The 17166-nt window shown below is 36.1% G+C and overlaps 1 protein-coding gene across 1 annotated transcript; it reads right to left on the bottom strand.

Annotated features, from left to right (window-relative positions):
* Nucleotides 1-10735: 10735 nt before the first annotated feature.
* On the bottom strand, nucleotides 10736-16172 carry IAPP (islet amyloid polypeptide). Its single transcript, XM_005893223.2, has 2 exons — nucleotides 16087-16172; nucleotides 10736-10925 (listed from the first exon to the last, which is right to left on the bottom strand). The coding sequence occupies exons 1-2, from the start codon at nucleotides 16170-16172 to the stop codon at nucleotides 10736-10738; spliced, it is 276 nt and encodes a 91-aa protein (XP_005893285.1).
* Between the last annotated feature and the right edge of the window lie 994 nt (nucleotides 16173-17166).

Here is a 17166-nt window from a genome sequence, read left to right as displayed (position 1 = left end):
AGTCTAGTTGACATCCATCACCAAACATGGTTACACATTATTTTCTTGTGATGAGAACTTTTAAAGTCTACCCTCTTATCAACTTTCAAATGTGCAATATATTATTATTCAGTCACTGTGCAGTTCATTACATCATTGCAGCTTATTTTATAATTGGAACTAACTTCATTTTACAGGGTTTTATGAGGAGTAAATGCATATGAATTTGAATGAGTTTAAAACAGCATCTGGCACATAGTGAGATTACCATAAATGAACCTCTAAATGGGAAGGCACTGGGGCTCAGAAACTAATAGGTACCATTGGAATCCTGCCAAGTACAAGCTGAGATAGAAAAATAGAAAGGGGAATTCAAAGGTAGGGTAGAATCTCTATTATTAAAAGAATATATTAACTTCTCCCTCAAACACCTTCCTGAGCTCTGCAGTGGGCAGATACCATCCTCTTCCAAAGTGTGATCCAACGCCATGTGCTGTGGCAAGGTGACCCTGTGGGAAACATATCACAGGGAAAAAGAGGGACCTTCCTCTACAAGGGAAAAGGGGGAACCAGCATTTATTGTAAGGCAAATTTGCAGCCAGAGTCTTAGCTATTCTCATCACTGACATAATCTCATTTCTTCCTCACTGCCAATCTCTTTGGTGGCTCAGACGGTAAAGAATCCGCCTGCAATATGGGAGACCTGGGTTCAATCCCTGGGTTGGGAAGATTCCCTTCAGAGAGGCATGGCAACCCACTCCAGTATTCTTGCCTGGAGAATCCTCACCAACAGAGGAGTCTGGTGGGCTACAGTCCATGGGGTCACAAAGAGTTGGACATGACTGAGAGACTAAAGTAGCAGCAGCAATCTGTGAGTTACTATTCTGCTCATGTCACACAAGAGGAGACAGAAGTCCAGAGTAACTTGATCGTAGTCACCCAAGTCGATGTGACTCCAGGCTACATATACATTTAGGATACACCCTTACTGGCTGTCGCTTGGTTTCCCCAAGCCACTTTGCTGTAGAACAAACACAAATCTCTCATCTTCCAAAGCATGGCAACTAACAGCCAAATGGGGTTTCCCTCCTCTGAGAAAGAGAAAGATTTTCTACCCCATCCCAGAAGAAATACAGTATCTTTCCTAAGACATAAAAGACTTTGGATCAATAATGATACATCAAAACTCAAATCTCTGGTTCATATGGGTTTTTTTTTTTTTCGACTTCATAAGCATTTCTACACTGTCATTATGAAGAAATGAAAATGAAAGTGTTAGTCGCTCAGTCGTATCTGATTCTTTGAGATCACACGGACTATAGCCTGCCAGATTCCTCTGTCCATAGAATTCTCCAGGCAAGAATACTGGAGTGGGTAGCCATTCTCTTCTCCAGGGACTCTTCCCAACAAAGGGATCAAACCTGAGTCTCCTGCATTGCAGGCAGATTCTTTACCATCTGAGCCATTAGGGAAGCCGCATGAAGAAATAGAAGATTTAAAATGATCAGGAGTGCTATTGACACCTCTTATACAATAAAGAAGAGGTGAAGAATTTGACTGCAATTTTTGAAGAAGCTACCATTGTTAACTTCATCCCAGCAAAGTTGTATCTCAAACCATTAGAAGATGCCCAGAAGTAGAACAGACCTTGAACGCACAATGAAATTTTCCACTGAATCTTGTTACTCAGTGATTTCTTTAGCAGAAAAAAGTCACTGTATAATAAAGGATTTCTCCCTAAGTATAAAAAGAAAACTATTAATATTAGTTGCTATGTGAATAACTGTCACAGCATAATTTAATTTTCTAAGAAATTATTGAGAGTTTTCCTAATTCCAGATAATATAGAGTGTGACAATCTTTGTAACTTTAAGAATATTAATTGCAAGCCAAATGATAAAGCTATTTTAACTCATTCACAGGTTGTTTCACAGAAAAGCATTTGGTTGTCAATATGTAAACTCTAAGCTTCTGTTTGGCTTCTAAATTGATAAATATACTTATCATGACTGCTTAATCCATTTCTTTCTTGTTTGACCAGAACTCTTAAGTTTAATTATTAAGGCATGTTTGAGTATAACAAATGAATTTCAGGTGTGTTCTGTGTATTTCTCCTGTTGAAAATTTTGCAGAACTATGACTCACTGTGTTTTTTGATATCTTATTGTGCTCTATTAATAGATATTTCAAAGCAGAAACTTTCTCAAAAAGTATAGATTAAAGAGCAGCATGTAGATGACTGACCAATGTATATCACTATGTCTTCACAAAAAAAGATCAAAAATTAATTTTCAAAGTTTTGTCAATAGGCAAAGATTGGAATTTTGTTTATAAAATTTGCTCATGAATTAAACTTGCATTGTAAATCAATCAAGGGGAAGGAATGTATGCTAGCATACATTATTTTTCCAATGCAAGAGCACTGTTCTACCAATAAAGTGAGAAACATGACCATTTGCTCCTATCTCATGCCCCCAGAAAACCCTTTATTTATGGAATTTAATTAATCCTACTTATTATGAAAATTTAGAATCTTTTTTTTATAATTATGCTATAGAATTTAAATATTGTATAGTTGTATGGTACAATATTTAGTTTATTTGGAGATGGTATTCATTTCATAAATGGTTTCATATTTCAAATCAAGAAAACCTGTTAATGAAGATACATTTCACAGCAATTTATCAATTACTTTTAGTTACATGGTAAGACACCACTGGGATATAATGTGTTCTATCATCTTTATGATATGTTTAGAAAGCACAGTTGCTTGATTTGTTGTCAACCAAAAGATGTTGGTGGTAAATCAAGTTATTTTCAGAAGATGGGCTGTTTAGCTGTATGCCAGCACAATATCAAGAACAGAATATGGGAAGTGCTCAAGTAGTCCAAATTTTCCAGATTATGTAGATAGGCTTAACTTCTTGATTGTGAAGTAATTTGAGGAATGGAAAATGACTAAGTTGCAGTCTCTTGTCCTTAGGAACCTAGCAGTATTGAAGAGTACTGTGTCATTCACACAAATAATACAGCAATAATATACAATATTGTATATTGTATACAATAATATACAATACACAATTGTATATACAATATACAGTTGTATACAACATACAATTATATATTGTATACAATAATATACAATATAATATATAATACAGTGTTTTATGAAAATAAAATATTAATAATATAATACTCTAATATCAAACTTCTTTTTAATATTCACAGTGTGAGGAGAGCTCAGTGAGTGGGGAAATCATATTCAGTAGGGCAATGATGAAAGAGTCTTGACCTTGTTATTGAAGGACTTCAAAAGGTTGCACCACGGGTTAGTTGTTCAATTTGGAGGGAATGGAGGAATGAGCCAGAGCCTGGGAAATAGGAGGAAATGTGATGATATCGGTTAAAGAGAAACAACTAAAGCAACCAGAGAATTTGGTTCAGCGTAGGAATAGGAAATGAAATGATGTGGGGAGAAGCTGGAAAAGAGGATAGGGGTTATTTTGTGAAAGGACTTAAATGTCAGGCAAAAGGACTTGATGTATTTTTGTAGATAATAACAAGGCTTTGAAAAATTTGGTATAGAAAGACTGATTCAGTAAGAAATGTGCATTTGGAACTTGTTCTGTATCAATGTATAGAATAACAGTAAATATTGGAGGTTGGAGAACTATTTTAGCAGCCTGTTGCAGGAGTCCTGGCTTGCAGTAAAGAGGACTGGAGCTATATTACTGGCACTGGGAGAAGAAAGGAGGAACATATCTTAGTAACAGGAAAGTACTTTAGAGTACCTGTGTCTTGATGACTAATTTGAATGTGCGGGACAAGGACTTAGAGCAGTTGGTGATAATTTTAAGATTCAAGGCTGAATTATAGTGGAAGAATGGTTCTGCTACTATTAGACATCGTGGAGTCAGGAGAGAAGTATTAACAGGGTAGTTAGGTATCATGAAGGTTACCTAACTGATTGATTTTGGTTATTGTGTGTGTGTGTTTTGGTAGGCTGTAGATAATGCCACAGAAGTTTATTTCTTGATCGCACTCCATGTCCAAGACAGATGAGAGGGAATCTTTTTCTCCATGAAGCCATTCAGAGTCCCAGCTAGAGGGACACCTCATCAGGAACTGCAGTAGCAAAGGAAAGAGAAAGACTTAAAATTTTCCCATAGATTTTTAAACATATTGTCAGCTTAGATGTGAAACACATCATTTCTGCTAATATTTCGTTGGCCAGAATGAGCCTCATGGCACCACCCGAATATGAGGGAGCTGAGAACTACACGCCCTTGTATGCTCAGGAAGAAGAGGATGTTGGTGAACACTAACAGTATCTATTACACATTCAGTGAGTGTAAAGAAGATGGATTTTTCCATCACTGTGGGTTATGTGTGTGTAAAAGGGAGGATAATGGGTAGAAAAAGAAAACTTTCTCCTGCTTTATATGAAAAGCTCTCCCTGCACTCAGCCAAAGGAGGTTTAGACTCACAGGCATTTCTACTCTTAACACGACTGAGCGACTGAACTGAACTTGAGCTGATTCTTTCATTTCAGCATAATATTACCAGGTAATAATATTCAAGATTGACTGGTTTGACCAAACTAATTCCTTTGTCCTAAAGTAAATAAACCTTGAATATTCATTGGAAGGACTGCTGTTAAAGCTAAAGCTCCAATACTTTGGCTACCTGATGCAAAGAACTGACTCATTGGAAAAGAAAGACCCCGATGCTGGGAAATATTGAGGGTAGGAGGAGAAGTGGGTGGGGCAGAGGATGAGATGGTTAGATAGAGTCACTGATTCAATGGACATAATTTCAGCAAACTTCAGGAGATAGTAGAGGACAGAGGAGCCTAGTGTACTATAGTCCATGGGGTCTCTAAGAGTTGGACATGACTTAGTGACTGAACAGCAATGATATTCAGGCTTCAGAGGAGTAAGAGGCTTATTGCAGAATGTTCTCTCACAATGCTCAAGAGAATTTCTGGAAGTTTTAGAAAATAAATTCTTTGTTCTGGGTCACTATTGCAATAGGAAACATAGGATCATTTGTATTTCTAAATCTTCAATAAAATTTAATTTGTAGCATGTACATAAAAGTATTTGGAAGGCTACTCAATAGCACCTGTGATTTCATGTACCACAGGCACAAGAAGAGTTGGAATAAGCTTAGTCACAAATATTTACTGTTGATATCACCAGTTACATCAATAAAGAAAAACTAATTTTTTTCACAGGGTAATTATGAGAGGCCAGGGTAAGTATTTGTTACGTTCCGTGGCATAAAGCATTCCCAACCTTTATATATTTAGATTTCTATTGGTCTATGAATGCCAAGGAAGGAAAGAATGCTGAATGTGTTCAAATGTTTCACTTTGTTAATAAATATAATGAGTAAACTTTACAATAACATCAACTATTTATATTTATTGTATCAATGTAATAAACTCTTTCCTTCTCAAAAGTCTCCTGGTTGGAGTAAGTGACATAGTAACCCTAACTCTATCCTATTCCTCAGCACCAGAAGTCGTTAGGTTACTATATGTTAATTCTTCTTGTCTTATACCTGGGAATTGTGCACTGCTATATACAATGTCCTTGATTACTATATGAGCTCATTAAAATTTAATTAACTCTTGAAAGATAGAGTGAAAGTGAAAGTGAAAGTGAAGTCGTATCTGACTCTTTGCGACCCCATGGTCTGTAGCCCACCAGACTTGATTGGGGAGTTGATATAGATGTGACATGCAATGCTGTTATTTAAGGTAGACTATTATGGGACAGTTTTTAACTGAGTAAGTTTAAGAGATTGATTTAATTGTACCTTGCATATGTGCTGAGTTGCTTCAGTGGTGTCCAGCTCTTTGAGACCCTATGGACCATAGCCTGCCAAGCTCCTCTGTCCATGGGATTCTCAAAATGTTGAGCTTACATCCACTTTGAAAGGGAGCTAATAGTTGAATATCACAAATAGAATTCAATCACTCATTTATTTCAGAATGTAATTCATGACATAAAATCATTATAACTAACATCTGTTTTCTCTATACCCTCCTCTCTGAGAAAAAACCAACCAACAAAACAACAATAACAAACTCTAAAGATGATAATCTAAGGTAAATTTTATGAGGAGCAATTTTAATGTAGCAATTAACTCAGTGAGCTGGATTGTCGCTGATTGAAATGCTTCTTTTTTTTTAGTTTTTAAAAATAAAAGCTGAGCCCTGAGCAATGCATAATGCAGCATAATAGCCATTGATATGAGTTAATGATACTTCCAAAATTATGGAACTCACAGTCAGGGAGAAGCAGATACCCTGTAGGAATTTGACTTAGAGCAAAATATTTCATTTCATTTCTAGTACTGCAGGTTCCTTCAAAAAAAGGGTGGGGGGGGGGGAACATCACACACGTGGAACCTCTGCCAGAAAAGTCCAATTAATTAAACAAAGACAATAAGTTGCTATATAGTACATAATTTCCAGAAGTCTATAGTCTTTTAAATAAAGACAGAATTAATAGGAACACATATTGATTTTGCAGTATTCTGTATGAAAATGTGACAAAGATTTGCTGAAAGCTACTTAAACAGAATAAAGGGCATATACATTTATATAAGCTCACTGATAATAGTTCAATGAAACTAAGCCATGCCCGTGGGGCAACCCAAGATGGGCGGGTCATGGTGGAGAGATCTGACAGAATGTGGTCCACTGGAGAAGGGAATGGCAAACCACTTCAGTATTCTTGCCTTGAGAACCCCATGAACAGTATGAAAAGGCAGAATGATAGGATACTGAAAGAGAAACTCCCCAGGTCAGTAGGTGCCCAATATGCTACTGGAGATCAGTGGAGAAATAACTCCAGAAAGAAGGAAGGGATGGAGCCAAAGCAAAAACAATACCCAGCTGTGGATGTGACTGGTGATAGAAGCAAATTCCGGTGCTGTAAAGAGCAACATTGCATAGGAACCTGGAATGTCAGGTCCATGAATCAAGGCAAATTGGAAGTGGTCAAACAAGAGATGGCAAGAGTGAATGTTGACATTCTAGGAATCAGTGAACTGAAATGGACTGGAATGGGTGAATTTAACTCAGATGACCATTATATCTACTACTGTGGGCAGGAATCCCTCAGAAGAAATGGAGTAGCCATCATGGTCAACAAAAGAGTCCAAAATGCAGTACTTGGATGCAATCTCAAAAACGACAGAATGATCTCTTTGGTTTCCAAGGCAAACCATTCAATATCACAGTAATCCAAGTCTATGCCCCAACCAGTAATGCTGAAGAAGCTGAAGTTGAATGGTTCTATGAAGACCTACAAGACCTTTTAGAACTAACACCCAAAAAAGATGTCCTTTTCATTATAGGGGACTGGAATGCAAAAGTAGGAAGTCAAGAAACACCTGGAGTAACAGGCAAATTTGGCCTTGGAATACGGAATGAAGCAGGGCAGAGTAATAGAGTTTTGCCAAGAAAATGCACTGGTCATAACAAACACCCTCTTCCAACAACACAAGAGAAGACTCTATACATGGACATCACCAGATGGTCAACACCGAAATCAGATTGATTATATTCTTTGCAGCCCAAGATGGAGAAGGTCTATACAGTCAGCAAAAACAAGACCAGGAGCTGACTTTGGCTCAGTCCATGAACTCCTTATTGCCAAATTCAGACTTAAATTGAAGAAAGTAGGGAAAACCACTAGATCATTCAGGTATGACCTACATCAAATCCCTTATGATTATACAGTGGAAGTGAGAAATAGATTTAAGGGACTAGATCTGATAGATAGAGTGCCTGATGAGCTATGGATTGAGGTTCGTGACATTGTACAGGAGACAGGGATCAAGACCATCCCATGGAAAAGAAATGCAAAAAAGCAAAATGGCTGTCTGGGGAGGCCTTACAAATAGCTGTGAAAAGAAGAGAAGCGAAAAGCAAAGGAGAAAAGGAAAGATATGAACATCTGAATGCAGAGTTCCAAAGAATAGCAAGAAGAGATAAGAAAGCCTTCCTCAGAGATCAATGCAAAGAAATAGAGGAAAACAACAGAATGGGAAAGACTAGAGATCTCTTCAAGAAAATCAGAGATACCAAAGGAACATTTCATGTAAAGATGGGCTCAATAAAGGACAGAAATGGTATGGATCTAACAGAAGCAGAAGATATTAAGAAGAGATGGCATATTACACAGAAGAACTGTACAAAAAAGATCTTCACGACCCACATAATCATGATGGTGTGATGACTGACTTAGAGCCAGACATCCTGGAAGGTGAAGTCAAGAGGGCCTTAGAAAGCATCATTACGAACAAAGCTAGTGGAGGTGATGGAATTCCAGTTGAGCTGTTCCAGATCCTGAAAGATGATGCTGTGAAAGTGCTGCACTTGATATGCCAGCAAATTTGGAAAACTCAGCAGTGGCCACAGGACTGGAAAAGGTCTGTTTTCATTCCAATACCAAAGAAAGGCAATGCCAAAGAATGCTCAAACTACCGCACAATTGCACTCATCTCACACGCTAGTAAGGTAATGCTTAAAATTCTCCAAGCCAGGCTTCAGCAATATGTGAATGGTGAACTTCCTGATGTTCAAGCTGGTTTTAGAAAAGGCAGAGGAACCAGAGATCAAATTGCCAACATCTGCTGGATCATGGAAAAAGCAAGAGAGTTCCAGAAAAACATCTATTTCTCCTTTATTGACTATGCCAAAGCCTTTGACTGTGGGATCACAATAAAGTGGAAAATTCTGAAAGAGATGGGAATACCAGACCACCTGATCTGCCTCTTGAGAAATTTGTATTCAGGTCAGGAAGCAACAGTTAGAACTGGACATGGAACAACAGACTGGTTCCAAATAGGAAAAGGAGTTCGTCAAGGCTGTATATTGTCACCCTGTTTATTTAATTTATATGCAGAGTACATCATGAGAAACGCTGGTGGAAGAAACACAAGCTGGAATCAAGATTGCCAGGAGAAATATCAATAACCTCAGATATGCAGATGACACCACCCTTATGGCAGAAAGTAAAGAGGAACTAAAAAGCCTCTTGATGAAAGTGAAAGTGGAGAGTGAAAAAGTTGGCTTAAAGCTCAACATTCAGAAAATGAAGATCATGGCATCCGGTCCCATCACCTCATGGGAAATAAATGGAGAAACAGTGTCAGACTTTATTTTTCTGGGCTCCAAAATCACTGCAGATGGTGACTGCAGCCATGAAATTAAAAGACGCTTACTCCTTGGAAGGAAAGTTATGACCAACCTAGTTAGCATATTCAAAAGCAGAGACTTTAATTTGCCAACAAAGGTTCGTTTAGTCAAGGCTATGGTTTTTCCAGTGGTCATGTATGGATGTGAGAGTTGGACTGTGAAGAAGGCTGAGCACTGAAGAATTGATGCTTTTGAACTATGGTGTTGGAGAAGACTCTTGAGAGTCCCTTGGACTGCAAGGAGATCCAACCAGTCCATTCTAAAGGAGATCAGCCCTGGGATTTCTTTGGAAGGAATGATGCTAAAGCTGAAACTCCAATACTTTGGCCATCTCATGTGAAGAGTTGACTCATTGGAAAAGAATCTGATGCTGGGAGGGATTGGGGGCAAGAGGAGAAGGGGACGACAGAGGATGAGATGGCTAGATGGCATCACTGACTCGATGGACGTGAGTCTGAGTGAACTCTGGGAGTTGGCAATGGACAGGGAGGCCTGGCGTGCTGTGATTCATGGGGTCACAAAGAGTCGGACAGGACTGAGCGACTGATCTGATCTGATAATAGCAGACAATAAAACTCTCAGGGACATTGTTTTTTTTATTTGTCTTATTTATTTATTTTTAAACTTTTAATTTTGTTTTGGGGTATAGCCGATTAACAGTGTTGTGACAGTTTCAGGGGAACAGCGAAGGGACTCAGCCACGCATATATATGTATCTGTTTTCCTCCAAACTCCCCTCCCATCCAGGCTACCACATAATACTGAGCAGAGCTCTATGTGCTATACAGTAGGTCCTGTTAGTTATCCATTTTAAATATAGCAGTGTGTACAGAGACATTTCTTTTTTAATTTTGAAATAACCTCTTAGTACCAGCAAGTACAACAAAAAAACAGAATTAAAAAAGAGTATTTTGACTGAGTCAGGAGAAGGCTTTAATTTATTTTGTAAGTAAACTCTTCATACCAGCAAATGCAATAAAAAACAGAGTTAAAAAAAAATATTTTGACTGAGTCAGCAGCAGGCTTTTATTTTTTTAAATAGCATTTTATGTCATTTCAGAAATCTAATGCAAAAAAGGATTGCTTAACAAGGATACTTACAATTGCTAGTTTTCTAGTGTTTATAATCATAACTTTATTTTTAGTGTCTAATAATTTATCGAGTTTATCAAATTTCAATGATCAAGTATCAAGTTTATCAATTTATCAAGTTTCCAACAACCATTTTATAAAACGCAGGTAGGTCATAAAGTTACAGGCAAAAGAAACAACTTTTAAAAAGTATTTTAAAAATAAACACTACAGCAAGAACATTTCATTTTTAAAGACACTGCCTTTTTATTATGGGATCTTAATCAATTAGTATTAATTTAAGCAATTCTTAACATGGCATTTTATATGCGTTAGCAACAAACATGGGATGCAGAGATTCATATATTCATTCTAGTAACGAAGAGGTACTGTTAAATAACAAAGGAAATCACTGGAGTAGTTATATAATACATTAAAGCAATAAGAGCTGTAGAGGAGCACTGACCTCTAAATGGGCAAGTAACTCAATGGTTCTCTCTTTAAGATCTCAACTTTTTTCCTCTTGCCATATGTATTGGATCCCATCTTTGTAGGTGAGGAAATGGCACCAAGTTTGTTGCTGGATGGAGCTAAAAAATTTGCCAGGCGTTGAGTCTCACAAGTGGCAGTGCCGCATTTCCGCTTTTCCATCTGATGACTGGTGACAGTGAGCAAATTTGAACGGTTAGAAACTTAGAGTCAGGATTGGATACAACTATCTCTGTGACATCACATATCTCATGTTGATGAAAACGAAAGGAAACATCCTCACGTCAGTAACTCAGTGTTTTGGTTTGTAAAATACTTGGATGATTTGATCGAGTTTCTGGACACCCTGAAGATGCAGCTTAGAAATCATATAGCAAACCCTCTGTTATAGTTAATGTTGAATTTCCCAGTGTAATTTTTTTCTTTGGCAATTCAGAATATATTCCAGATAATGATAATAGAAGTTTTTTTTTTTGTCTTATATTCTTTTAAATATTGATTAATCTATTTCCCTCATAGCTCAGTTGGTAAAGAATCTGCCTGCAACACAGGAGACCTGGGTTTGATCCCTGGGTTGGGAAGATCCCCTGGAGATGGAAAGGGCAATCCACTCCAGTACTCTTGCCTGGAGAATCCCATGGATAGAGGAGTCTGGCAGGCTACAGTCCATGGGGTCTCAAGAGTTGGATAAGACTTAGTGACTAAACCACCACCACCAATCTATTTCCCAAATTTTTAAAAAAGGTCTTGAATTGCAAATTATGTATGTAATCTGGAATATGTGAATTTAAATATATATATATATATTCATTTCTCATACCTTTCAAACAAGAATTAAGCAGTGTTAGTTAATTTTTGTTAAGTTTCTTGATTTCACTGAATTGACAGTGTTGACAAATGTCAGGTATTATTTCAAGGGAATAAAATTTACCACCTATTCAGGTACTCTAACTACTGTAGTGTGGAAATTCTATTACTATTAGCATAAATACATGAAGATTACTATGTCCCTGCTATGTACTATGTTCCTATATTCTCAACAATTTTAATGATAGGTTAAATGTTAAAACCAAAAGGCTTTTTGTGTCAATGGTATTAATATTCATCATGTTCCTTCAGCCACCTGGAAAAATTGCATGATAATATTATGGATAAGTCATAAATGATAACTGTAAATAATTCATTTGAATCAACTTCTTAGTATTTAGAGAATTTATTTATATCAGTCCTATATTTTTGTACCATCTTTTGTTTTAGTGTACTGGAAATAGACACAATGATTGCTTTTTTGCTGATTATTAGGAGTTATAGGGAAATTTCAGCTCCTGTAAAAACCAAAATCTTGGTTAAACTTTGATTAAGTGTAAAGTGGGAGAGAGATACTGGTAGGAGGCTAAAAACTCAATATCCAGAAGCCAGTGTATATACATAATTTGAAGCAATATGCAATGGCTTTTATCTCAATGTGTTTATTTTGTATGGGAAGTACTTCATTATCTGCATCTTTGTATAGAGATAGCCTAAGAGTAAATATTTTAAAAACTTATGTGAAACTTTATGGTTTATACTCTCAGATATTCTCCACAGAAAATTTTTCTTACAGAATTACATGAACTGAGTATCTATTGAGCATGAGTGTATGCTGACAAACCAATTACTCAGGCAAGGAAACACACCTAGAAGTTTAATTTGTGTATGTTAGTTGTTCAGTCGTGTCCGACTCTGCAACCCCATGGGTTGTAGCCCACGAGGCTTCTCTGTCCATGGAATCTCCAGACAAGCATACTGGAGTGTGTTGCCATTCCCTTCGCCATGGGATATTCCTGACCCAGGGATTGAACCCAGGTCTCTTACATTGCAAGAAGATTCTTTATCGACTGAGCCATGAGGGAAGCCCACAGAAGCCTAATTACCTGGCTTATATATCGGTCTTATTCATATTATCTGTTTAACTCTTTCTTTTTCATATGTGGTAAGCATGGCCAATGTGCATTTTCAAAGAATGGTTTAATGCTCTTATAAAGATTGAACCAGCAATTCACACTGAACATTGAATTCTAAAAGGTGATAAACTTTTCCTGGAAAACAGTAGTAATCAGAATTTGACCCAAACATTTCAAACTAATAAATTTAAAGTAATAAAAGAAAAGTGGGTCAAATTGAGAAGGTTCAAAGGGATTTCTTTTCCAGGATATATTTGGTGAATGCCTTGAACAGAATGTGAAATACTCTTTGTGCTTAGTGATAATTGGTGAATGTTTGATAATTGGTCTCAAGGTTTGTAATAGGATTTTAAACTATCCTAACTAAAATATTCTCTAATTTGAGTTAGCTAGGAGGGTCATGATTCTACTTTAAAGAAATACAAAGAACTTTTATGTTTTTTGGTTTCATTCTTGTGAAACTGCTTTCCCAAACAGGAATTTTTATGTAAATCTGATAGGATATACCCTAAATTATCATTAAGATGGAGAAAGTTGACTGAGTTGGTTAGTGAAAGGCCTGGCACCCCAACTTTTATGTATTTTCCCTCATTGACTACCAGGCAGACATGACCTACCAGCCTACCTACCTGCTAATAACAAACACTAGTTTAAAGCAATGACCATTCACACACATGGAAATTCTTGGCTTTAAGAGAACTTATTATAGGATATTGAATATAGTTGCCTGTGCTATCCAGTAGGACTTTGTTGTTCATCTATTTCATATATGGTAGTGTGTATCGGCTAATCTCAAACCAGTTTATCCCTCACTCACAATAGAAGATTGTTTTCTATATCTGAATCTGTTTCTGTTTCATAAATAAGTTTAATATCCTGTAACAAATGATAATGGAAAAGGACACAAAAAAGAAAAGAATATATATAGAGAATACATATATACCTATATATGTATATATATAACGGAATCACTTTGCCATACATGAAAAACTAGTACAACATTGTAAATCAACTATACTTCAATAAGAAGAGAATGTAAACAGTGATAATTATAGGCCAGATGGTAACTCTTAAATTGTCTCTCTTTAAAAACATCTCAGTTTCAGGGGCTTTTGAAACAGTTTTTAAATGGGTCTCTTATCCCAGCTCTTAATAGTTGTCTGTGGAGGTGTGTGAGTTCAGTGACTCTAGCTTGAAACTCATGTAATTATACTTTTGGTTGCTCTCTTACTATCTGCCAGGCAGATACCACTGAACCTTACTTACTACTGAGTCTTAAAAAGTTGGTGGGCAAGTATGGGATCCTTCTGCCTCACTCATGAGTGTCAAGTAACATAACCATGTTTTGGTACGGTCTGTAAAGTCTGTTACTTCTTAATCCCGTCGCATGCAGGTATAAAAGTTGAAAAAGATCTCAGATGAGATGACTGATTTTTGTGAAAAAACAATATTGAAGAATAAATCTTCATCAGCTTTATTTTTTAAAGGTGTTCAAAGTTTGAGATATTTTCTACATAGGCTTTCTCAGCTTTTTATGAGCTTTATAGAATATTATATGGTTGAATGGCTCAGGATGTTAAATTCTTCCTTTCTCTTCAAAAAACTGACCAAATATACTGATTCCAGGAAATTCAATTTCCTGAAAAGTAATTGATGAATGTTTTATAAATATTTCTAGTAATTCAAAAAGATTGTGAGACCAGCATGAAAATATAATTGTTAATAAATAACATTATGTGTTATTCTATTTCTCAGTGAAATTCACCTCATAATTAATGAATTTCCTTAAAAACATACTGGGTAAAAATAGTTAGCGGATGAATATATCTAATGAAAGAAAAGATCAAGATATAGACAGAAATCACTACATAATATCACTAATTTTTCTGTCATTGTTCAAATGTTCTGCTAGTTTACCAGAAACTTCATGGCAGGTTTAAAGTTGTTTTTATCCAGGAGAAAACCAATTGAACATTACAGTCAGTTCTGAGAAGAATGTCCTGTAAACTAGGTAAGCTTTGAAATGAAAGGAAAAGAAAAATCTATGTGTACTATCTATTACACGTACGTGATTTAGCAACCTTTATGTATCACCAAAGGACCTCCACCTCAACAAAACACACCCAGAAGGGAAATAGACAAAATGCTGATAATTCTATGAGATGAGTTCTAATATGACTTAAAGAAAAGATTTTTCATGAGTAAACTTATTCTCCTTGGTCTTCAAGAGAGTTTAAATTCAGTTTTTTTTTTTTTAATTCAGTTTTATAAAACTATATGGAGTCAAAACCAATTTAGACACAAGCAAATCTTCATATTATTTATGACATATGCATGAATTTGGACTTAAGACTTTTTAAATATAGCATTTTAAGATAAATTTATTTTTTACTGGAGGATAATTGCTTTACAGAATTTTGCTGTTTTCTGTCAAACCTCAACATGAATCAGCCTAGAGGGGTGGGATGGGGAAGGAGATGGGAGGGAGTTTCAAAAAGGAGGGGATATATGTATACCTATGGACTTAAGCCTCTTTTAATAAATGGATAATAACAGTTTTAAAGGCTTTCCACTTGAAACTTGTAAATACTGCAAACATTTTCACCCTTCACAGTTTTTAAAATTCCTTAAAATTGCCATTCAAATAAAATGACACCTTTCAAAATAAGCTTTTAAAAAAAAATCCTGATGTACATGCTACTTATTGAAAACATTTTCAAGAAATATTATTTTATATTTACAGAATATTGGAAATATATTTACAGAAATATTGGAAATAGTCTCATGAAGAATAGTATTTTAATTATAATTCTGTTTCATTAACAGAGCAGTTAGCAATATAGAAAGAATCCCCTATGGACTAATGTCTTTTTAACTGGATCTTCTAAATTTAACTTCTTACCAGATTTAATTTGCCACTTGATTATTTCCTACTTAGATTTCCAGAAAGAGACGTGAAAGTTCAGGATATTGCCAGAGTTGAGAAAAATGTCTATATAAGCACACAGCAAAATTCCACCTCATATAAAATATATACTTTGAGTTTCTCCTAGTTTGCTTGAGAATTGGATTAGTATAGTAGAAGTTACTACCTTTTGGGTTTTCTTGCTTCATGTTCTGGTTCTGCTCCTTTAAGTTCCAATAGCATATTTCTTGACAAAGCTGAAACTGTCCATTCCTGTCTGTCAGAAATTTCATCAGAGAGATTTATCAGACTGACTTTATTCTTTAAAGAACATAGAATTTAAGAAACAGTGGAAAATCTTATGTACTATTCTTAAATATGACTTAGAAATCTAATGGCACAAGGGCCGTTAATTACATAGCAGTATTTGATTATAATTTTTTCATACTTTCAAAAGAAACTAGGATTTTCAAGTTACTAACCTTCCAGTGGGTTTACCACCACCTTCCAGATGGTTTAATGCAACACAGAGCACAATGAGAACCACTGGCAGCTTCAAAATACCCATTGCTTCTCAAATTTTCTGAAAAGAATAATTCAGCTCTAAAATAAAGAAATCTATTGTAGCTTTGTTTAATGACATATTAAACTAGAGCCTACTTTAAAAAATCTTTTAAAAACATAATTTCCAAGGATCATAATTTTATTGATATGGTTCAGACTGCTCATGCAATTTTCAAATATTTTCAAAATTTTCCTTTACCCAGTTTCCTTCTAAAAACAATCTAGAAAATTGATATCATTATACATTATCTCTTTAGTCTTCCTTTGAAATAAGCCATACATTTAATCCCAAATTTGTTCTAATGCTAAATAAATACTAGTATGCTAGACACAGAAAATTCCTTACCTTTTAATGTCTCAGTGTCAGCAATATCAGAAAATGCCTTTGTTAGCAAGGAAGCTTCATGAAAAACCCCAAGCTTGCATCCACTGGAGCATTTACCCCCCAACCTGCTAGCCAGTAGTCCAGCTCATATATACCCTTCACACCTTTTCTAGCTCTGACATGAGACAGTTCAGAGAGACTGTGTCATTAATTTCCATTCTTACAGAGAGAAAGAGCCTTATAGATAGGAATAGCAGGTGGGTCATTATTATACTAACACATTAGTGAATGTTAACCTAGCAGATACAAAGCATCTTGGTGGAGTTAATGGTAAGTCACACACAGCAGAAGTTTGAATTTGCCATCTTTGTAAAATACCAGAGTGAATTTTCAAGGATTAAAGAGAAGTTTCTAGTAGTGTGTGTGGCATGTTCAGTCGTGTCCGACTCTTTGCAACCCCGTGGACTGTAGCCCAACATGCTTCTCTTCCATGCAATTTTCCAGGCAAGAATACTGGAATGGGTTGCCATTTCCTTCTCCAGGGGATCTTCCAGACCTAGGGATTGAACCCCCATCTCTTTCTGTCTTCCACATTGGCAAGCAGATACTTTGCCACTGTGCCGCTTGGGAAGCCCAAAATCATTGTGTACACTTTGTAAAATACATTAGTTAT

The sequence above is a fragment of the Bos mutus genome, chromosome 5 (assembly GCF_027580195.1).
Source record: "Bos mutus isolate GX-2022 chromosome 5, NWIPB_WYAK_1.1, whole genome shotgun sequence".
Classification (NCBI taxonomy): Eukaryota; Metazoa; Chordata; class Mammalia; order Artiodactyla; family Bovidae; genus Bos; species Bos mutus.
This window is presented reverse-complemented; position numbering and strand designations above follow the sequence as displayed.

Bases quoted from the DNA above. Each gene is read 5' to 3' on its own strand.
- IAPP (XM_005893223.2), bottom strand. From the start codon at position 16,172: ATGGGTATTTTGAAGCTGCCAGTGGTTCTCATTGTGCTCTGTGTTGCA. The intron at 10,926-16,086 runs GTTAGTAACTTG...CACTGTCACCAG, and splicing joins GGTGGTAAACCCACTGGAAG to TCATCAGATGGAAAAGCGGA.